The sequence below is a fragment of the Prionailurus viverrinus genome, chromosome C1, assembly GCF_022837055.1.
Source record: "Prionailurus viverrinus isolate Anna chromosome C1, UM_Priviv_1.0, whole genome shotgun sequence".
Lineage (NCBI taxonomy): Eukaryota > Metazoa > Chordata > Mammalia > Carnivora > Felidae > Prionailurus > Prionailurus viverrinus.
In genome coordinates, this window is record NC_062568.1 from 89,671,554 (window position 1) to 89,695,569 (window position 24,016).

Consider the following 24,016-nt stretch of genomic DNA (forward strand, 5'->3'; position numbering starts at 1 on the left):
AAGAATTTTTTTTTTCTTAGTGTTTATTCATTATTTGAGACAGAGAAAGACAGAGCACGAGGAGGGTAGGGGCAGAAAGAGTGAGACACAGAATCCAAATCAGGCTCCAGGCTCTGAGCTGTCAGCACAGAGTCCGACATGGGGCTTGAACCCACGGACCATGAGATCATGACCTGACCCAAAGTCAGATACATAACTGACTGAGCCACCCAGGTGCCCCAGACACATTCTTTTCTTAAACATTTTTTTTAATGTTTATTTATATTTAAGAGGGAGAGAGATTCAGAGAGAGGGAGACACAGAATCTGAAGCAGGCTCCAGGCTCTGAGCTGTCAGCACAGGGCCCCACGCAGGGCTCAAAGTTATGGACCGCAAGATCATGACCTGAACTAAAGTCAGACACTTAACTGACTGAGCCACACAGGTGCCCCCACATTCTTTTCAAATGCACATGTAACAATCTCCAGGATAGGTCACATGTTAGGCCACTAAATAAGTCTCAGTCAATTTAAGAAGACTGAAATCATATCAAACATCCTTTCCAACCATGGAAAGGTATGAAAGGTATGATATTACATAGAAATAAGTTACAAGAAAAAAGCTAGAAAAAAAAAACCCAGAAACATGGAGAATACACAAACATGGAGAATAAACACCATACTACTAAACCACCATGGGTCGATAAAGAAATTAAAGAGAAAATTAAAAAATACTTTGAGACAAATGAAAATAGAAACAACATAGTCCAAAATCTCTGGGATACAGCAAAAGCAATTCGAAGAAGGAAGTTTATATCAATTCAGGCCCACCTCAAGAACCAAGAAAAATCTCAAATAAACAATCTAACCTTACAACTAAAGGAACTAGAAAGGTAAGAATAAGCCAAGCCCAAAGTTAGTAAAAGAAAGGAAATAATAAAGATGATAGTGCGAACAAATAAAACAAACAAAACAATAGAAAAGATGAATGAAACTAAGAGCTGTTCTTTGGAAAGATAAACAAAATTGATAAACCTTTAGCCAGACTCTCAAGAAATAAAAGGGAGAATTCAAAGAAATCAAAGAAATCAGATGAAAAATAAGTTACAACACCACAGAAATACAATTATAAGAGACTACTAGAAAATTATGCCAACAAATTGGACAACTGAAAAGAAATAAATTCCTAGAAACACACAATCTTCCAAGACTGAATTATAAAGAAATAAATCTGAACAGACTGATTCCTAGTAATGAAATTGAATCAATACAAAACTCCCAACAAAGAGAAGTCCGGAACTAGATGGCTTAACAAGTGAATTCTACCAAATATTTTAAAAGTTAATACCTAATCTCAAACTATTCCAAAAAACAGAAGAGGAAAGAATACTTCCAAATTCATTCTATGAGGTCAGCATTACTTGACACCAAAACCAAACATAGACACCACAAAACAAGAAAATTACAGGCCAAATCCCTGATGAACATAGATGCAAAAATCTTCAACAAATATTGGCAAACCTAATTCAATAATACAATATAGTCTTTAATTAAAAGACTATATACTATAATCAAGTAGGATTTTCTCTAAGGACACAAGGATGGTTCAACATCCACCAATCAATGTGATACACCACATCAAAAAAAATTAAGGATAAAAATCATATGATCATCTCAGTAGTTACAGAAAAAGCATTTGACAAAAATTGAACATCTATTCATGATAAAACTTTTAATAAATTGAGCATAGAGGGAATACACCTCAACATAATAAAGGTCGTTTATGACAAACTCACAGCTAACATCATACTCAATGGTGAAAAACTAAACACTTTCTTCCAAGATCGGAAACAAGATTGGGCACCTGAGTGGCTCAGTCAGTTAAGTGTCCGATTCTTGATTTCGACTCAGGTCATCATCAGGTCATCATCAGGTCATCATCAGGTCATGATCAGGTTTGTGAGATCGAGCCCTGTGGCGGGCTCTGTGCTGACAGTGTGGATCCTGCTTGGGACTCTCTCACTCCCTCTCTCTCTCTCTCTCTGCCCCTCTCCCACTCACACACACACACTCTCTCTCTCTCAAAATAAACATTAAAAAAAAAAAAAAGAAACAAGAAAAGGATGCCCACGGTCACCACTTTTATTCAATCACACAACAAAAAGCAATCAGCCACAGCAATCCCACAACAAAAAGAAATAGAAGGCATCCAATTTGGTAAGAAAGAAGTAAAACTTTCATTCTGCAGATGCCATACTATATATAGAAAACCCTAAAGATTCCACCAAAGAACTATTAGAACTGATAAATGGACTCAGTAAAGTTGCAGGATACAAAATTAACATATAGAAACATATTGTGCTTCTATACAGCAATCACAAACTAGCAGAAAGAGAAATTAAGAAAAAATCCCATTTATAATTATATCAAAAAAATAAAATACCTAGAAATAAATTTAACCAAGTAGGTGAAAGACCTGTACTTTGAAAACTATAAGATAAAACAAATTGGAGATAACACAAATAAATTGAAAGCTGCTCACAGACTGGAATAAGTGATATTGTTAAAATATCCATACTATCCAAAGCAACCTACAGATTCAGTGCAATCCCTATCAATATACCAATAGCACTTTTCACAGAACTAAAATGAACTAAAATGAACTACAGAACTAAAATGAACAACAGAACTAAAATGAACAGAACTAAAACTAAAACTAAAATTTGTATAGTACCACAAAATCTTCAGCCAAATAGCTGAAGCAATCTGAGAAAAACAAAGCTGGAGGTTTCACATTCCTAGATTTCAAACTATAATACAAAGCTATAGTAATCAAAGAGTATGGCACTCGCACAAAAACAGACACATATATCAATGGAACAGAACAGAGATCCCAGAAATAAACCCACACTTATATGGCCAATTAATCTACAACAAAGGAGGCAACAATATTCAATGGGGAAAAGACAATCTCTTTAATAAATGGTGCTGGGAAAACTGGAAAGCTACAGGAAAAAGAATGGAACTAGACTGCTGTCTTATACCATAGGCAAAAATAAACTCAAAATGGATCAAAGACCTACATGTGGGACCTGAAACCACAGAAATCCTAAAAAAAAAACCATAGGCGGGGTGCCTGGGTGGCTCAATTGGTTAAGTGTCCAACTCTTGATTTCAGTTCAGGTCATGATCTCACAGTTCATGAGTTTGAGCCCCACATCAGGATCTGCACTGACAGCATAGAGCCTGCCTGGGATTCTGTCTCCCTTTATCTCTGTCCCTCCCCCACCTCAAAAAAACACATTTTTTTAAAAAGAAAGAAAACATAGGCAGTAATCTCTTTGACATCAGCCTTAACATTTTCTAGATATTTCTCCTCAGACAAGGGAAACAAAAGCAAAAATAAACTATTGGGACTACACCAAAATAAAAAGCTTTAAAACAGCAAAGGAAAGCATCAACAAAATAAAAAGGCAGCCTACTGAATAGGAGAAGATATTTGCAAATGACATATTTGATAATGGGTTAATGTCCAAAATAAAAAATTTATATAACCCAACACCCCCCAAAAATCTGATTAAAACAGCAGAGGACCTGAACAGACATTTTCCCAAAGACATACAAGTGACCAACAGACATACGAAAAGATGTTCAACATCACTAATCATCAGGGAAATGCAAATCAAAACTACAGAGAGGCATCATCTTAACACCTGTCAAAATGGCTAGTATTGAAAAGACAAGAAATAACAAGTGTTATCAAGGATGTAGAAAAAAGGGAACCCCCATGCACTGGAAAAAAAGGGAATGTAAGTTGGTGCAAAACTATGGAAAACAGTATGGAGGTTCCTCAAAAAATAAAAAATAGAACTACTCTATGATCCAGTAAATCCACTTTTAGATATTGACACAAAGAAAATGAAAACCCTAATTTAAAAATATACATGTACCTCTATGTTCATTGCAGCATTATTTACCACAGCCAAGACATGGAAGCAACCTAAGTATCCATTGATAAATGAGTGGATAAAGATGTGGTATACATGCGATAGAATATTACTCAGCCATAAAAAAGAATAAAATTTTGCCATCTAGGACATACATGGACCTAGAAGGCATTATACTAAGTGAAATAAGTAAAGATAGAGGAAGACAAATACAAAATATGATTTTACTTACACATAAAATCTAAAAAAAGAAAGCAACAAAACAACGGAGTCATAAATACAGAAAACAAAGTAGTGGTTGCCAGAGGGAAGGGGATGAGGGAATGAGTGAAATAGGTAAAGAGGATTAAAAGATACAAATTTCAGTTATAAACTAAGTCATGGGGATATAAAGTACAGCATAACAAATATAATCAATAATATTGTGGGGCACCTGGGAGGCTCAAGTGGTTGAGCGTGGGACTCTTGATTTCCCTTCAGGTAATGATCTCACAGTTCATGGGAAAGAGCCCTGTATCAGGCTCTACGCTGCAGAGCCTGCTTAGAATTCTCTCTCTCCCTCTGCCTCTCTGCCCACACTCTTGTGGTCTCTCTCTCTCTCTCTCTCTCAAAATAAATAAATAAATGTAAATATATATATATATAGAGAGAGAGAGAGAGTAATAAAATTATATGGTGATAGATGGTAAGTACAGTTAATGTGGTGAGCATTTCAAAATGTATATAGATTGAATCACTATATTGTACACTTCAAATTAATATAATATTGTTTCATCTATACCTCAAATTTAAAAAAATTAAGAATTAAGTAAGTATATGTAAAACACTGACAACAGTGCTTGGCACACAGTAAGCACCATATAAAGATTTGTTATAATCACTTTTACAGTACTTTCATTTCTTCACTGTCACTCACTCATTCTGATCCCATCACTTTACCATAAACAATGTTTACTAAGAATATCAATGGCCTCTGTGTTGCTAAATCCAACATATGTTTTAGTCATCATCTTACTTGAGGTCTATGCAGCAGTTGATAATCAATGTTAACACTCTCTTCTTATCACATTCTCTTTCCTAGTCCAAGACTTCAATTACCACCTACCCACCAGGGTCTTACCCACCTTTATCTGTAGCCTAAACCTCTCTTCTATGCTCCAGGCCCCACAGGCCAGTGGTTACCTGGACATCTCCCCTCGGATGTCTCAAAAGCATCTCATATGCACTGTCTCCAAACTTGAGCCATGATCTTTCTCTCCCTACCCACTTGTCTTTGAATATTCCATTTTTTCAAGCCCCTCTTCACCTGGCTGACCCCTACACTTACTTTAGATTTTAGTTAAGCATCACTTCCTCAGGGAACCCTGAGATGAATGCCCTCAAAGAAACTTCCATAGCACCTCTCTACTTCACACCTACAATTAGAAGGTAAGCTTCACAAGGGCAGGGATCATGTCTGTCTTCTCACTACCATAGTCCAGGACCTGAATGAGGTAGCCTCCAGGGCATTTTCATTTGCATTGGGGTCTACTGCATTCTTTAACAAGTATTAACTGTGCCCTTGGTGCCAGGCTAAGGCACTACTAAAATAGTTAAAATTTGACAGAGTGCAAAGCTGTCTAGCAGGGGAGACAATATTTAATCTATCCCCCCAAATTACTTTGAATTGTGATAAAAGGCTCATTGATCACTTTTTTTTTTTTTTAAGCCTAAGGTGATTTGTCCCTTTAACAACCAACACTATGCACCTCCTGTAATAACGCTATGGGTCCGGGTAACCGATGCAATTGTGTGGGATTTCTACCATTGTGTTTACACTTTACTTATCACTTGGGTACTGGTACCCAATCCTACCTTAGCAAGCCAACTGCTTTTAACCCAGCACTCCTGTGTCCCCAGTACATAGAGAGGAGTTTGCGAAGAGGTCTCCCTTAACCCCAGGCGGCCACAAAGCCTCTGAGGAGTGTGAAGGCGGGACAGTCCGGGGGAGGAAAAGCCGAGGCCTGTGCTTGGGTGGGTTTTTTAGTGAATAGTCTGCAGCTAAAGCCGGGAGGGGTAAATAAGGCTGAAAAAGAGAACCTAGCACAAGCTGCAGTTTGGACAAGAGTGAACAAAGACCGAGCGCCGCAGCACACCTTCCGGAGCCCCGGCGCTCGTAGCTGAACAGAGCCAGTCCCGCGAGACTACAACGAATTCCCAGGGACTCCCTCAAACTCCAGGTAAACACCCGCAGGGGTGGAGCAAGAGGAGGGCGGCGGCGCGGGTCGCTCGCCTTACAGCGCTAAGGAATCTCAGTTCTCGCGATCTTTCCGGAGCCGACCCACCACGGGGAGTCCGAGTGCGTTGCTGTGGCTTGAGTGTCGCGAGGGCGGAGACTGTATGGGAGGGAGAAGCCCTTTTGGCCTGCCCTACGGAAGCCTGCGAGGGAGGGTGGTGACCGCTGCCCCGTCCAATTGTCCCGATGCCCAGCGCCAGCGCAAGCCGCAGGAGTCAGGAGAAGCCGCGGGAGATCATGGACGCGGCGGAAGTGGGTGTTCTCCTTCCCCGGGACTGGGACGACAGACCCCTGGGCCACATCGCGCTGAGGGAGGGAGTAGGGTGAGCGGGGCCCTGCTTCCAGCTCCCTGTCCGCACTTTGCTTGCGGGCCGCAGGCCTGGTGTCCGGGCGCCCAGAGCGCTCTCTGGGCTTCCAGGGCCCTTGCGCGAGCATCGTGGCTAGACCTACTTCGGATCTCATTTTTCACAGGGGCGCTTGGAGCCTATTGTAACAGAAGCGTGTCCCAGGGTGGGGTGGACGTGGAGCAACAACTGTCCCGGAAGTAGGAGCGGCTGGGGTCACACGTGCCTGGGTTAGGCACGTCCTTCACGTAATCTGCCCCTACACCTCGTCTTGTAAAATTGTAATGTCCACTTGTAGTCGATTTCTCTTCTCAGCTCTCATGTTCCTAATGTTTTTACAGGTAATGACAGTACTTAGTAAAGCGATCTGTCGATGTGTTTAATGACCATTTACCGTGCGACAGCTTTAAAGAACGCTTGCCATTTTTATTTTCTCCCTTCTAGTGACCCAGTGAGGTAGGTAGGGAAGTTTGCAGAGCAAGCGTTTGAGATGAAGTGATTCAAAATCATGTGGGTAGTTCCTAATACCTAGTGGTCCTTCAATGCTTTTCAAAAATGAAATTTTGAAGACATCCTACAACTTATGTGCATTGTAGGATAACTGGGCCTTAATCCCTACCCAGCTCCTAATTTTTCTCTTGAGTAATTATGAATTTGTGATAAGCTACGTAAGGAATAGGTCATCTTAACAACATTAGATGGAATAAAAGTTATCTAAATATGAACAGTACTGATAAATGACCCTTTACTCACACCATGTAATCTACAAATGCTGGCCTCATGCTATCTTGTGTGACTGTATTTCTCTATTAGGGCTGGGTTATCTTTGTCTTTAGGTGTATTTTTTTTTTATTAAAAAAAAACAACTTGTTCAGTATGCACCTTAACATGTCTGGTTTATTTTGGTATAAACACAAACTGCAATATCCATCAGATCTACAGGAGAGGATTCCACCAAGTAGCTATAGACTGACAGAAACGAATTGTTTCATATATGTTTTAAATTACCTTGTAAAACCTAGGGAAATTATTTTTGCTTATTTTTGATCTGATTAATTATATAAACTGTGCTCCCTTGCAGATTGCATAGGTCTAGATATAAGGTAGGCATTGTGGTGCTATTATGTCATTTTATAGCTAGAAGGATCTTAAGGTACCATTTTATTTTTATTATTATTTTTTTTTTGAGTTAAAAGGGATTTTTAGTACAAGACTGCTCAGGACTTTTGCTATGCAAATGTTCATTTTTGTTCTCCAAGAAGAGGGTATGATAAACAGTTTTCCTCAAATTAAAAAATAAAAATAAGGTACCATTTTAGAAGTAAAGGGAGATTAAAGTAAAAGACCACTTGTCTATTCTGTAAATATAGTTTGTTGTTAACAGTCTGTACCCTATATTGCCTGTTTCCTGTTGCTAACTTTAAAATGTAACTAGAAATTAGATATTGGCCATTTCCAACTGCTTACAACCCTGTGTACTGAGGGTAGTTTTTAAATTTTTTTTTTAAACGTTTATTTATTTTTGAGACAGAGTATGAACAGGGGAGGGGCAGAGAGAGAGGGAGACACAGAATCCGAAACAGGCTCCAGGCTCTGAGCGGTCAGCACAGAGCCCGACGCGAGGCTCGAACTCACGGACTGTGAGATCATGACCTGAGCCGAAGTCGGACGCTTAACCAACTGAGCCACCCAGGTGCCCCTGAGGGTAGTTTGTAGAAACAGGAAGCTGGTGAATTTTTTTGCTATTTTACAAAGTTGTAGTAGCTTATGTCCAACATTTCCCATTTTTAAAAACTGAGGACATCTGGTGCTCAGAAAGGTTACTCCAAAATGTTGGTTCTCTTTGAACATCTCTTCCTGTAATAGGAAGTTAATAAAACTGTACTTCATCCTACTCCCTTCACAGAGGAAATTTATATCCCTGCTTTGAAGTCATTTAATCTTTTTGAAGAAGGTAGTTAAGATGTGTTATATATGTATGTAAATTTTATCCGAGAAAGCTGTTGCGTATGGTATATCCATCCAGGAGTGGTGATCTTCAAAAATTAACCAGAAACTTTATATATATAGGAAAATGATAGATTTCCACACTTTAAAACTACTGACTCTCTAATTAATAAAATGGTTCTGAAAGTTAAAATGAATTCATTTTTATATTCTGTTATTTGTATTTATGTGTATACTATGCTATTAACGTTTAAATAAAAAGTCATAATCCAAAAACATTTCTTTGTAGGATTATGCTAAAGAAAGATATGGAGTATCTTCAATGATACAGTCACAAGAAAAACCAGGTTAGTAGCTATATGATAATAAAGGCTTTTTTTTTCTTTCTAATTCCAGGAAAGCACTTCATAAAGTTGTAAGTAAGTTTGGCATAATAACTCTGAAGGCATAATTCTGAAAAGGTTAAGTGAATAAATAACCCAACCAGACACCATAACCCTGCAGAAACATTGTCAATTTGAGGCTACGAATCTAGGAAGGGAAGAAAATATGTTAAAGGAGTATACTTTAAATGGTAAATTATGTTAAAACGATAAGGTAAAAGATTTAACTGAGATTAAGTTCTGGCTTACGAGATAAAACAAGAATGGGTAATATTAACTGCCTTCATTAAATACAACTTTTTTACATGTTTCATGAAACCACCTCCTTTTCCCCCTTGCATTATTATATTTCTTTGAAATTGACTTGTCACATTCTGTTTCTCTCAGACCTGTAGGTTTTCTATTCATAAGCATTTGCCTTCCTTTGTTTGCATTTTTGTATATTTGTATGCATGTAATTTCAGCAGATTTATCTTACTCTTAACTATTTAACAGTCTCTTTTCTTTTGGTAGACACCCTCAAATTATTTTTTAAGTACTTCTGATTTAGAAGCCTGCCTTTAAATTTAATTTTTGGAAATAATAAATCTCCAGATCAGTTTTAATGTTATTTTGGATTTGATTAATTGTACCATCATAAAAATCACTTTACTTCCCAACTTTGTTGACAAAGTATGCATTAAAAGACCTAAATAGTTTGCTAAAAATAAACCATTTCCGAAAGAAAAAAAAAAAAAGAAAGAAACAATAGAATAAAAGAATTTAGTATAAAATGAGATGTAAGCAATATAGAATAGGAGATGACATTCTCTTGCCCGGACAAGCAGGAGAGGTGATTTGAGACTTTTTTTCAGCTCAGGTATCTTCCTAAACTGGACTTCCTTGAGCTGTAACAACGAATCTCACTGGTGTTTCAATCTCTTACATGAGCCCCAGTCACCTGTTGCCGTAATTACTGTTCCCATTTGGCTGGCAAATTCGGACTGCTGCCTTCCACTTAAAATTTCTTCTCATAGGAGGGAAAAATAAACTATATGTCACCTGGTTACATTACTATAACAGGAGAATACTGCCTTTGGTTTTATCTCTGCTAAAATCCTAATACCTAGTGCAACACCAAGTTTCCTTCTGATCTGTTTCCATTTCTCCAAATTCCTTCATTCTAATGCTAGTGACTTAGAAGTGTGGAAGAGGCAGTAGATTTTCAAACTGAAACCCTCCTGCCCCTGATCATTGTCTCAACCAGTCTTACTGGTGAGAGTGTGGCATGTCCTTCAAGGATGTGTGGATATGTTGAAGGTTGGGAAGCCCTATGCTACTTAATTGGAATGCCACACGAAACAAGGGATGTTGCTCTTTGTTTTCAAAAGTACTATTAGAATTACCCTAATCATGCTGTTTATTTAGAACTTTATTCTTTTAGATTTATGTTACTCTGTTTCATTTGGTTTTGAGTTTTGACTGCCTAGTTAATAAGTCATTTTGTTTTATCAATCTTGGCATTTTCAGAATTGTCTTTTAAAATTTTATGCTGCTTTGTCTTTTCTCTTTCACACTTTATTTTGCCTGAGTTTACACAGCAGTTTTGGCAGTTGGCTTAATTCATAAGGTCTGTCAGCAATGTTTTGCAGAAATTTTCTTGTGCTACCTCATGGCTTAAAAATTCGTCATTCTTTCTCGTTGTTTCTGGCAATGAGAACCATGGTATACTCCTGTCAATTGAATTATCTCTAAGCTGCATCTTTGCTTCAAGAGACAAGTTATAAATACATTTAGCAAAGTAGGTAAAATAGATTTATAATTTGATTTCAATATAATATCCTCCCAAAGGTATTTTTAGTAATGTAGTAATTAGGTTTTGCTGCATGTGATATTGACAAATTTGGTTACACTTAGGCAATAAAACTCTTGGGAATAGAGATCTTATATTACTCTGTTGTTATGTCATGTCTATTACTGTGTTTTTAATTAATACTTAAATTTTTCTTTAATATTCAAATTACTGCATATTTAGAATAAAACAATTTCTGGATCATGATTGCCTTATATCACTATCTTGACATAATAGTTGTTTTGTCACATTTTTCCTGTTTGGGAGACTCTGGATGGGTGTAGTGTTTTGTTATTAGCATTGGAGGACTCACAGCCTAAAAGGGAATTTATTGGCTCACATAACTATAGGAAACAAAGTATGAGATAGCATACAGCATGATTGGATCTAGAGGTTCAAGCAGCATCTGCAGGGCTTTCTGTCTACACTTTTTTGGCTCTGCTTCCTTTAGGTTACTGGCCGCATTCTCTTGTCCATACATCTCAGGTACTGGGAAAGGTGGTGGCTGCAGCCCAGGCCTACACTATCTCAGCTCAGCAACCTTGGGAAAGAGAGCTTCATTCCCATGTTGTCTATAGTAAGTCCCACAGAAGGAATTTATTTATTTTGAGTTACATGCCCTCCCTGGATCATTCTCCGTGTCCTGGTACTATGACTATCCAGGCCTGGCAGAAAGTCCTCCCCTGTGCATAGTTGACTTGTATACCATGGCAGGCAAAGGAAAATAACATGTCCACCTAGGCAAAGGCAGGTAAAGACAAGCTGTATTTTTTTAACCATTGAAGTATTCAAGAGATTTGCGTTTTGAAACTCTCTTTGACTCCAGTGTAGACTGAATTAGGGGATCAGGGGAATACCAGTTTAAGGCTGTTGCTATAGTTTAGACAAAAGAAATGGTACTTTGGTTTGAGATGGTGGCAATGAAGATGAATGAGAATTGGATAGATTTTAGAGATGTACTTAGTACAGTTCATAAAACTTGAAGCAAATTGCATATGGACAGTGATAAGAAGATGCTATCAGAGATTGGAAATTATTTAAGATAATACCAAGTACTTATGCTAGCTGCCAAACCAAAATAATTATGACTTTGTAAATTCTGAATTACAAAATTGTTTCACTTATCTGCTGCAGATCGAGTTTTGGTTCGGGTTAGCGACTTGACAGTACACAGAGCTGATGAAGTTGTTTGGGTGCGTGCAAGGGTTCATACAAGTAGAGCTAAAGGTAAGATTGATTTAATGATTATGGTCCTTTTGGTAAGGATTCTAAGTTTTTTGTTTTGCAAATTCCTCACAGACCAAAGTAAATCTTTCAAAACATCTATTTTCCTTCTTAAATCACTGTGAAATATTAGTCCATGGTTAATTAGTTTTAGGTTCTTATAAGACATCCTTAAAAAAAATTTGACCTGGGGCACCTGGGTGGCTCAGTCGGTTAAGCATCCGACTTCGGCTCAGGTCATGATCTCGCAGTCCGTGAGTTCGAGCCCCGCGTCAGGCTCTGTGCCGACAGCTCAGAGCCTGGAGCCTGTTTCAGATTCTGTGTCTCCCTCTCTCTCTGACCCTCCCCCGTTCATGCTGTCTCTCCCTGTCTCAAAAATAAATAAACGTTAAAAAAAAAAAAATTAAAAAAAAAATTTTTGACCTTAAAAATTCAGATTAAATCTAAGACTTTAAGGTACTTTTCTAGCATCTCTCAAAAGTTTGCTTTTTTTTTTTAATTTTTATTTATTTTTGAGAAAGAGAGAGAGAGTGTGTGAGCAGGCAGAGAGACAGACACACAATCCAAAGCAGGCTCTGGGCTCTGAGCTGTCAGCACAGAGCCTAACGCAGGGCTCAAGCTCATGAACCCCAAGATCATGACCTGAGCTGAAGTCGGATGCTTAACCTACTGAGCCACCCAGGCACCCTAAAAGTTTAGTTTTAAGTGAAGAGTGTGGTTGAGAAGCTTTTCATTTGTTAATATTCTTATATTTTAATATTTAGATGGCAAGATAGGTGATAGAGAAATAAGGCTAAGATCAGGTTATCCAATACAGTGGCCACTGGCTACATGTAACCAAATTAAAATTTAATAGTTCAAGTCACTAGCTGTATTATGAGTGCTTAATAGCCACAATGGCTAGTGGCTCCCAAAGTACAGCACAAATACAGAATATTTTTATCATTGTAGGAAGTTCTATTGGATGGTACTAAGAATTTAGCAATAATAACAAAGAAAGATTAAGGTAGTTTAGACAGGCCTGTTCCTTATAGAAAATTGTCCTAGCCTAGTGTTCAGAATTGTATAAAAGTATTAATGACACTTAACATTAGTTTATAATTTTATACTTTTCATACACTTTTTCACATTTGATCATCCCTACAAATTTTTGAAGTAGGCAGAACAGGCTTTGGTATTCTACCTTATAAATGAGAACACTGAGGCTTCAAATGAGAAAGCTACTCACCCAAGTTCTCATAGTAATTGGTAGAATATGAACAGAATGTGGTAGTTTTCTAAGACACTTAGTCTCCCTGGCGGAGCTGATTACTTCTATAATATTTAATACATGCTGTGTTACGTCATTTCTTACAGTGCTTTTCAGTGTTTATTATAGAATTAATGTGGGCCCATTATTTTTAAAATTCTGACATTTTAGATTTATATCTCACTCTTAGTATCACTACTACTAAAAGTTTGTTCTTCCAGCATACTCCCCCCAAACAGCTGAATACCATTAGACTTGAGAGGAATATTGGTGGAGTTTTAATTTTTTTTTAAATGTTGATTTGCCTTTCTGAAAGTTCCGGCCATTTATTCTACCAAAAGATAATCACATTGTTTTGTATTCCTTCATTTAGTTGTCTTTTTCACATTAGACTGGGAGCCTTTGTTCTGTCCAACTGGCCACTGTGTCTCTTAAACATAGTTATTTAGCAAATTAAAAGAATGCATACTACATGTAGGTCTGAACCAAGAATACTTCCCTTCGCACCCATCCCCCAAATGGAACAATATGTGTATCAGTAAGGATAAATGTAATGAATTGAAACACAGCAGATATTTTTAAATCCATAAATTTATAATAACACTAAGGCAGGCAAACAAAACCTAGTTGGTCACTGATGAAACAAACTCATTATTTTGAAAACTGATTAAAGTATCGTTTCTGTATGAATTCTATATCCCTGGCTAACCAAATGGTAGATAGAGGAAAGATGCTGGAGAAGTATTGCAGTGAATAAAATGAAAAAAAAAGCGTGTTAGAGCTTCATCATTTTGTCCCTAGTAGATTATCCAGGCATACATCACCAGTGATTGCTAATGATACAATAGAGAGACAATCAGAAATATTTTATGTCTCTTCATGAAAGAACCCAACACCACCCAATGCTACTGTCTTGCCCAAAAAATTGTACCTGAATCTCAATGTAGCCTTTACAGCTAACTACCAATTTATAGGAAAAACATAGGACAAATGACTATGTTAAGTGACAATGAGGATGCAGTCAGCAAAATCTAGATTATAGGAAACTACTAGGCAAAAATGATGTGATCTCTTCAACAAATAAATAGAAAAGGGAGGGAGAAACATACGATTTTTTTTTTAAGTTTATTTATTTTTGACAGAGACAGGGTGCGAGCATGAGCTGGGGGAGGGACAGAGAGAGAAGGAGACACAGAATCCTAAGCAGGCTCCAGGCTCCATGCTGTCAGCACAGAGCCCGACACAGGGCTCGAACCCACAAACCGTGAGATCATGACCTGGGCCGAAGTCGTATGCCCAACCGAGTGAGCCACCCAGGCGCCCCAAGGAGAAACATATGATTAAAATAGACTTAAGAATTTTATCTCTCGGAGCACCTGAGTGGCTCAGTTGAGTAGGCATCCGACTTTGGCTCAGGTCATGATCTCACAGTTCGTGGGATCTCTGTTGATAGCTCAGAGCCTAGACCCTGCTTCGGATTCTGTGTCTCCCCCTCTCTCTCTACTCTCCCTGCTCATGCTCTGTCTCTTTCCGTCTCTAAAAAATAAATAAATGTTTAAAAAAAATTGTTTTTATCTCTCAACCAGTCACATCCAAAGGTGAATGAATGAATGAGTAAATGAAAATGGAAGATACTTGAGACTTGGAAATTTGAACATTGGCTGGATGTTTGACGTTAAATAACTTTTTTTTTAGTTGGAATAATAGTACTATGGTAATATTATTTTTAAAAAGATCTTATCTCGGGGTGCCTGGGTGGCGCAGTCAGTTAAGAGTCCGACTTCAGCCAGGTCACGATCTCGTGGTCCGTGAGTTCGAGCCCCGCGTCAGGCTCTGGGCTGATGGCTCGGAGCCTGGAGCCTGTTTCCGATTCTGTGTCTCCCTCTCTCTCTGCCCCTCCCCCGTTCATGCTCTGTCTCTCTCTGTCCCAAAAATAAATAAACGTTGAAAAAAAAAATTAAAAAAAAAAAAAGATCTTATCTCTTAGGAATAATGTACTTAAGAACTTTGTACGGATGAAATAACAGCAAAATAGTTTGCTTCACAGTATACTGTACAAGAGTCAAGGGATATGTGGATTGGAATAAAGCTAAAACAAGAATGGCCCTGAGTTGTTAATTATTGAAGTACATGGAGATTGTAGGTAGACATTGGTATCATTTACAAATTATGATCTTTTGTCCTTCTCTTTCAAATGTTTATCTCATTTCTTCTTTCTCTTTGTAATGATTAGTAGATTCTCCGGTACTACGGGGATTTCCTCAATGAAGAATTTTTCAGACAGCAGAGATTTAACTCCTGATGAGTTATTTCATGCCTTTGGGTGTTCTACATAAAATGTCATTAGAAAACAATGCCAAAGTTTAAAGACTAGATTAAAAGAAATTTTCATCTAGTCCAAATTTTCTGTTACCAGGAATACATATTAAATTTTATTAGGCCTTTTTTGATCTTTTTTTTTCCCTCAAAATATAATTGTGTTGAGTGTATTTATGTGGAGGTTCATATAATATTCTCTCTGCTTTTGTATTTGTTTGAAATTTTCCATATAATAAAAAATTAAAATGCAGCTGATCCTCTTTATTCATGGATTGTGTATTTGCAAATTCTGCTTGCTAAAATGTATTTGTAACCCCCAAAATCAATACCTGCAGCACTTTCACTGTCATTCACAGACATGTCAGACATACTCATGTGCAGAGAGGCAAAAAACTTGAGTCACCCAACGCACATGTTCCCAGCTGAGGTCAAACAGTGAAGCTCTGCCTTCTTGTATCATCTCTCTTCACAATCTATTTAAGGCCATGTTCTTCACAGTTTTGTGCTTTTTGTTGGTGATATGGCTATTTACAGTGGCCACCAAGCATAGTGCTGAAGTGTTTTCCAGTGTTCCTAAGTGCAAGAAGGCTTGTGCCTTACTGAGAAAATATAAGTGTTAGAGAAGCTTCATTCAAGCATGAGTTATAGTGCTGTTGGCCGTTAAGTTCAATATTAATGAATCAACGGTGTATATTAAGTAGTGTGTCTTTAAACAGAAACACACACAAGGTTATGTATTGATGGACTGATGAAAATATTGTGACCAGAGTCTCACGGGAACCTAACCTTATATTTCCCCTAGGAGCAGTGGTGGTTCAATATTTGCAAATTCATTGTTCCTGGTGACTTTATAGAACATAACTGCCACAATTAACAAGAATCAGTTCTTTGTAATTGTAATGATTTACAGTAGTGGATTTCTTAATGTTGAACCATTTTTGGATTCTTGGAATAAATGGAATTTGGCAAAGGTGTGGGTAGTATTCTTTCAATATAGTACTAGGTTAATTTTCGTGGGTTTTTTTTTCCTTGGAATTTTACATTAATCTAGTTTTCATAATTTGTTATTAGAAAACCCTATTATTTTGTTTTTAAGTATATGTATATATATATATGGGTGTGTGTGTGTGCCTGTGTTTAAATTAGAAATTACCTAAATAATACATACATATTTTCACATGAATTTTTCAGAGAATACAGCAATAATATTCCCTTTTGTCTTCTCTATATGCTATCCTCTGCCCCAGCCTTTTCTATTAATTCTTATTGTTCATTGTCTTTCTAAAAATCTTTTTTAATGCACATATGTACACATACATATATACAGGTTGTTTTTTTTTTATGTGTGACTTTTAACTTGTCTTATTTTACACAGAAGACATATTTTACATGTTATTTTGCAACATTTTTGTTTTCAGTTAACAGTGTTTCTTGAAGATCTTCCCTTGATACTAGTTATGGATCTACATAAGGCAGTATTTATCCATTATAGGTATCTGGAAGTGAAATTGCTGGGTTGAAGGGTATATTTATGCATACTTAAATTTTCTTATACCAGATTACACCCAAAAAAGCTGTGCTCAGTTACACTCCCCATGAGTGTGTGACAGTACCACTTTCTCTATATTGTTGCCAGTAGTGATTGTCAGTTTTTCATTTCTGCCAAAGTAGATTATCTAAAGAAACAAAATCTTATGTTTTGAATTTGCAAAACCCTGATTGCCTCTACTCTCTTCTTCCTTTTATAGGAAAAATTGTCAGTAAATATGATTTTTACTTGGAAGCATTCAAGTGCTGTAACTCCAGGAGTAGTAACACATTAAAACTGGACTTGGAGAAACAACGCATGCTGGCAGTTTCAAGTAGAGCAAAGCTCTGTAAAACCACAAATAAGGAAATGGAAGTGTCAAAATCATAGTGTCAGAAGTATGACAACTAGAATCCTGTTATGCAAAAAAACAACAAAACAAAAACGGTTAACAACAAATATCCTTAAATTTAAGGATAGTGTTTCATACATTTTAAAAAGTTAAATCAGATTTCTTATAGTAGGTTTATGTATCACATCCCTAAAATCAAGTGGTTTATATAGGAGCAAGGAGAAATTTTTAACTCTTAATGATATGATAAAAATTTGTTTCTTTTGATTGTGAAAGCTTATGAGCTTAAGCCTGCATCTTGAAAGAGTAACTGAAGTATCTGTGGCTCCTTTCAAATTTTAAATATACTACATTTAAGTCATTTAGCACAAAATAATTCTCTTTCAATACTTTTCTTCCTAAAAACTTGCTTATACTTCCAAAATAGCTAGTTTATGTTGGTAATTATGTAGTTTAGAACCTCAGCTTCTCTTCATACAAGAATATTTCAGAGGAAATAGCAAATGGAAAGTACTTTAAAACATTTAGGTTTTTGCTGTTTTATTCAGTAACAGATCAACATAAATGATGAAGGAAAATAATTACTGTTGGGTATTAGTTAATTATCTAAATAATGAGTTCAGGAGCTTGGCAAGCTAAAAGACAGTAGGAAGAGATGAAAACAAAAGATTGCTTTACACCTAGTTCTTCCACAGTAGCACATTTTATGGGGTGGCTCAGTCGGTTAAATATCTGACTTCAGCTTACGTCATGATCTCACAGTTAGTGAGTTCAAGTCCTGAGTCGGCCTGTGTGCTGATAGCATGGAGCTTAGAGCCTGCTTCGAACTCTGTCTCTGTGCCCCTCCCCCCACTCACCCTCTGTCGGTCTCTGTCTCTCTCAAAAATAAAACATTTAAAAAATTTTTTAACTTAAAAAAAAAAGCACACTCTATTACTGAGCCATCACTGTAATGGAGATGAGAGTAAGCCTTTTTGTCCTGACTGTGACCATGTTTATTGTTCAGCTTAGAACTAAAAAATGCAACTGGTGCTATAAAGGATATCAAACTTTACATTTGTGTAAACTTAAGAAATAAACTGCCTCTTCTAAAAACTTAATCAAATTGCAACACAAATTCTTAACTGTTACGGAGCTAAATTTAAGGTATCTATAAGTAGTGCATTCATTCAGCTATTTTGAACATAGTCTTTATTTTCCTTTCTATAAACTGTTTCTTGGTTGAAGGGTTCCAAGAAGAAAGATGAATAATATTTAGCAATTGATTAACCTGTCCTATAAAGTTCCAATGCTAACTTAGAACTTTTTGCTGAAGTGAGAAGTCACATACTTGCTTCTTAGAATAAAAAGTAATATATGGGTATAGTAAAAATTAAAATTCCAAAAGTACAGAAAGATGTAAAAGAAAAATTAGAATTCACAATTCTAGCTTCTCCATCTCATTACAATCTCTTCCCCCAGAAATGTCCACTGTTTTTTCTTGTATACCCTTCCAGGGAAAAAATGCATTTATAAGCATAGGTGTATTCTTTTTTTTCTTAATTACATAAAAGGGATGTCAGTTCACATGCTGCTCCTGTTGTCACTCACCAGTGTCTATAAGATAGTGCCTTGCAAAACGTGGAGCAAAGCATGCCATGTAGTGTGTCACCAATCAGAGCTAAAGAAGGAACAATTTTGTTTACTCACTGGCGAGAACTTGTTCTCAAAAGTACTTGGTGGAAGTAGTCTGAGCAGACAGGTCTACTTACTAGATAGCCAGTATTTTTTGAGTCTTAATTTTTTTCAGTGGATAATCAAGGTTCTAGTATTTGAAGGTGCTTAGAAAACTGAAAACCTGGAAACCATAGATAGCATTAGAGTTGCATGTAGATCATTCCACTAGTAAAGACTGCCTAAATATGAAGCGAGTGATAATAGAGTTTCAGTGCTTTTATAGAAATAATACTGCTATGAACATCTTTGTCACTACAAGCCTTTACATACCCAATTTTCTTATCATATATTCTAAGAAATAAATTTCTTGAAGCAAAGAGATGTTTTTAAGCCTTTTAATGCCCACTGCCAGATGGTTCTCCAAAAGCATGTGCAAGTTTACCTTGCCATGAGCAAATTATGAAGGAAAGGTTTTCATTTAAATCTCTGAAGCATTAGATATTACATATTTTTAAATCTCTCCTACTTTGAGAGGTAAATTATGTGTCATTGTTTGCTTCCACTTGCATTACCTTCATTTCATTTTTTCCTCAAGTTTACTAAGGTTTTTCTCTTTTTCTTTCAAATGATTTGTTCTAGTTTATTGCCCATTTTCTTGTTGGAATTTCAATGTCCTTTACTCATAAATCTTTATGATCTTTAGTAATGATGTTAATTCATATAGGCTATAAGTCAGCAAATAATTTTTCCCAGTGTTTCAATTTTTGTGTATAGATATTCTATAATTTTTAAACTTAGAAAAGTTTCCCCTCCCCCTTTGTACAGTTTGATACTCAATTTCATTTTTTACTCCGTGTTTATTCATTTATTTTTATTTCCTCAATGCCATCTGGAATTAAAATTTCTCTAATACGGTATATTTTGGGTTTGTTCTGCTTCATTGATCTGGCTGTTTTTGTGCTGGTACATTTTTACTTGTAGGTTTGTATAATATGTTCATGGTGCGGGTCTTACTACTTCACGTCCCCTTTCTATCTGTTTCCTTTTTAAGTAAGAAGTTTAATTTTTAGAAATACATACAATAAACACATTAAACATTAAAAGAAGACAGTGAACAATCTTCACTCCACTCATAATCATTCATTTCTTGATTTGTTTTCCCTAGCAATCATGTCAAATCTCAGGGAGTGCATTTGCTTCTATACTTAGCCTGCTAAAACTCCCAGGTTCTACGAAGTATTTGTATTAAAGATTTCCTTTCATCCTTTACCTTTCTTTTTACCTACCTCTCTCATTTTTTCTCATTGGAAAAGTAGTACATGCTTATTGTAGAAAGTTCAGGAAAAAAATATAAAGAACAGCATAATTTCTTACAATTTCACATCTGTTAGTAGCCCCATTCTGGTGTTTTTTCTGTATTCAATCAATTTCATATTTTGGTGTTTTCTTCCCTACACAGTCGATTTTAATATACTTCTTAGACAAACAAAATTGGGATTATACTTTTTATGGTTTTATAACTTTCTTTACATGATTGTCTATCATGATTGTCTGTCAAGTAATTTTTTTGTGTTCCCAGTACCTGGCATGGTTGTTACACATTATAATCCAGATTCAAAATAGGAAATAGTAATCAATCCTCAAGGAGCCAGTGGCAGTGGTGCTGTAATAATAACTAACATTAATTACATTTATTCATACTTAACATTAATTGGTTGTGTCACAACTCTAAATATATTACTTATGTAATCCTCAATATTACAGGAGAATACTTGAGAAAATCCCGTGAGTAATATATTATTTTCTCCATTTTGCAGATGAAAAACAGGCATAAAGTAGTTTAATAATTTTCCCACAGGCCCCTTCACAGGAAGTGATAGGATACCATCCTAGGTCTTTTGATTTGCAAGCTTTTACACTTTACCAGCCCTTACACTAAGTGTTACCCCCTAGTGCTGACCCTGAGACATTTTCATGTGCTAACTCTTTGTAAGTCCTGTAGAGCTCTATTCTCTCTCAAGGTCCTTTGTGTAGCATTGGAGTTCATTGCAGCTTGGCTGTGCAGCTAGGACTGTGCTGCCTGTCTGCACCATGAGAGCAGCTAAAAAACTTATTAAATCACATTCCCTTCCATTTCACACTATACTCTGTTCAGAATTTCACATTCTGTTCCAATAGTTCCTGGATAATGTCATTTTGGTCCATCTGCAGATTTCTCTATGGTAACAATCTTTATCCATTCAGCATCTTAAAATCCTCTTGAATGTGTTTAGTATGTGTAACTTTCTTCTTAAGGTTTTACTTTATGACTGGATCATACTCCAAAAGAAAGGGAGAATGAGGGTCTATTTAGTGGTAAAACATGTCAGTCATATTACTCGGAAGTCCATAGATTATGTCTATGTTTGCACTTTGTTTGCAACCTGTCTAGTTCTGTTTTGTTTTGTTTTAGACTCATGATTGTTATCTGATATGCATTTCAAAATACAGTATGTTGAATGTTGAAAGTAATAACTATAAGCCTGCTTTTCTTTTTTTTTTTTTTTTTTTTTTTGCAAGGATCATTCTTAGTTTAAAAACTGAATTCTTCTGATGTTTTTATAAAACAACCTGATGAGAAAAGTGATCTTGAAAAGACTTGTTCTATGAGGAAGTAATTTCCCAAAACTTGATCAAAGAATCTGCTTTGGAGGAAAGAGATGTCACCAGGATAAATAGTCGTTGAATCTATTATGAGTAATGTTTTTCAAAAAGTTAAGAATAAGGAAAGGCTGTTTCTTATGAAAGGAGGGGGGATCACAAGCCCAGAATAGGTGAAAATAAAACTGGTTATAGAGCATAAAGAGAATGATCTTTTATAGACAAAGTAAGTTACTTGCTGTGAAGAAAATGTGGACATATTTATAAAGGATGAAGGATAAGGAAGATGATAAAGGAAAATAGAACGTGGAAGAAACTAGCCTGTCATCCTAAATGCTTGGTAGGAAGTAAAATGGACCACCCCCACAGAGTGCTTGTGTTCTCTTTACTAAGCACTTGATTAGCACTTCTGTGGCTGCATCGTTGAAGATCCTATAGAGGTTAGCAGAGTGCCTTTGCCTGTAGAATACACTCATTGAATGAATGTTGAGTGATCTGAAGTTACTTCAAATTTGTTTAATCAGTGCCATGATAAAGTAATTTTCTAATTATACAATTTTTTTGAAATTGGTGATTTGCCTACATTCTTATAACAAACATGTTAAAGCATTTTTGTTACTCTAGTGGGAACTTGGGTTTCTTTAAAGCTTGTCAACAGTATGAGTATTTTGGCTGTGGAAGCCGGATATGTGTGTTTGTGTCTAATGTGTGTTGTAAATTTTGGCTCAATTTTAAAGTAAAACATTTTTCTTCTTTGTAAAACCTGAAGTAGCATGTCCTTAATACACTTGTGTTCTTTCTCTCTTATTCAGGGAAGCAATGTTTCTTAGTCCTACGTCAGCAGCAGTTTAACGTCCAGGCGCTCGTGGCGGTGGGAGACCATGCAAGCAAGCAGATGGTTAAATTTGCTGCCAAGTAAGTAAGCAATTATATCCTGTTGTCAGAATAAACAATGGTGGGAACCAAGACTCCCAGGGGTTTGGACCATTTTCATACATTAACATCAATGCTTCGTTTGTTTAAAAATGTAGTTATTTAAATTGTCAGTTCAGTATTGCTGAATACATTAAACTTACAAAAGAGAAAATATGGAGCACAGGCTTGAAATTCATTTGGAACTGCTGAAGCAGCACTCTCTACAGACAAGTCACATTTACTTTCAAGTGGAGTAACAAAAAGCCTGGCAGCCTCAACATAGCAAAGCAACTTTATTTTGTTGTGTTTGTTGAGCTTCTTTTCCTCCCTCCCTCCCCCAGTTTGAGATTTGCATATTAAGCAACAAGTTTCCTAACTGAAAAATAAAAGCATATAAAATAAAAGAATGTAGTTTTGCAAATGATTCCCCCAAAGGAAGTAATTCAAATGTCATAACATGTTACAACTTTTAATTTTGACACCAAAACGGTTAAAAAAAAAAAAAGTAAAATCAACCCACACCCCGCCAACTCCCAACCCCCCAGCTCTTGCTGTCTGGCTCAGAGTTCCTGTAGAAATGCATTGTTTTGTTCAGTTTGCAAGAAGCAGGATATAGAGATAGTGTAGGGGTTGTACATGCTATAGTTCTAAAGTAATAATAGCTGGTAATGTGGCTCATTTTGTTTGTATGTTTTGATCAATCAGAATTTTATTTGCATGATAATGATTAAAGAAGACTTGGAAAATGGGCAATATTTTCAGTGACAGAGTATAGGCACAAATGTTATATTTTTCTATTGATTTTTTATCTCTGTTCTTTAGATGTAAACTTTCAAAGATGAGTGAATATAGATAGAATTATCCATAATTTTAGAACTAGAAAGAAACTAAAAAACAATCTAATTTAACATCCTAATTTATGCTTGGGCCCTCCCTGACTCCTCTGGCATAGTGTTTTACATGTACTGGATGTTCAGTAACTGGTGTCGGTTTAGCGATTTATTTACCAAATTTAATTTTATTATATCAGCAATATCTGCAGTCTGCTTTAAAAACTCCAGTGCTGTTAATTACATCAATTCACTGAGGAACTCAGTAGTATTTATAGTACTGGTACAGTAGCCCCACCTCACCCTGTCTCCCAGTCCTGCTCCCTAGAGACTTTCATCTCTTCTATCTGTATCTTTTGGTGATTAGGTTTGCTGATTTCATCTCATAGACTGTAAGAGTGTATGCTTGTGGGGTACATATTCAGCTAGCTTTTTAAGGTCAGACTGTATCCTATGAAGTGGGACATAAGTAAGCTTAGTCCCTAGAAATGAATTTTACACAGAGAATCTTCTCTGAATAGAGACCCTGCAAACCGTAGACATATATGCTAAATTATATTTAATACACTGGAAAATACTGGGAAAAAGTCAACTTAAA

At 36.5% G+C, this 24,016-nt stretch overlaps 1 protein-coding gene and 1 long non-coding RNA gene across 3 annotated transcripts in view; one reads left to right on the forward strand and one right to left on the reverse strand.

Moving 5' to 3' along the window:
* LOC125172356 (uncharacterized) overlaps nt 1-6,082 on the reverse strand; it is a 38,898-nt gene extending 32,816 nt beyond the window's left edge. Inside the window, exon 1 of the long non-coding RNA XR_007154703.1 lies at nt 5,780-6,082. This is a non-coding gene — a long non-coding RNA (uncharacterized LOC125172356). The remainder of the gene's footprint in view (nt 1-5,779) is intronic.
* A 147-nt stretch (nt 6,083-6,229) lies between these two features.
* The window catches only part of DARS1 (aspartyl-tRNA synthetase 1), a 64,153-nt gene continuing 46,366 nt past the window's right edge, over nt 6,230-24,016 (forward strand). Inside the window, exons 1-4 of one of the 2 annotated variants that reach the window (XM_047870285.1) lie at nt 6,230-6,452; nt 8,781-8,838; nt 11,840-11,932; nt 22,486-22,588. In XM_047870285.1, the coding sequence (XP_047726241.1) occupies nt 6,387-6,452; nt 8,781-8,838; nt 11,840-11,932; nt 22,486-22,588 (320 nt within the window). In that variant the 5' untranslated portion in view covers nt 6,230-6,386. Of the gene's footprint in view, nt 6,524-8,780; nt 8,839-11,839; nt 11,933-22,485; nt 22,589-24,016 lie in introns of both variants that reach the window. The other variant, XM_047870286.1, reaches the window with a different exon arrangement.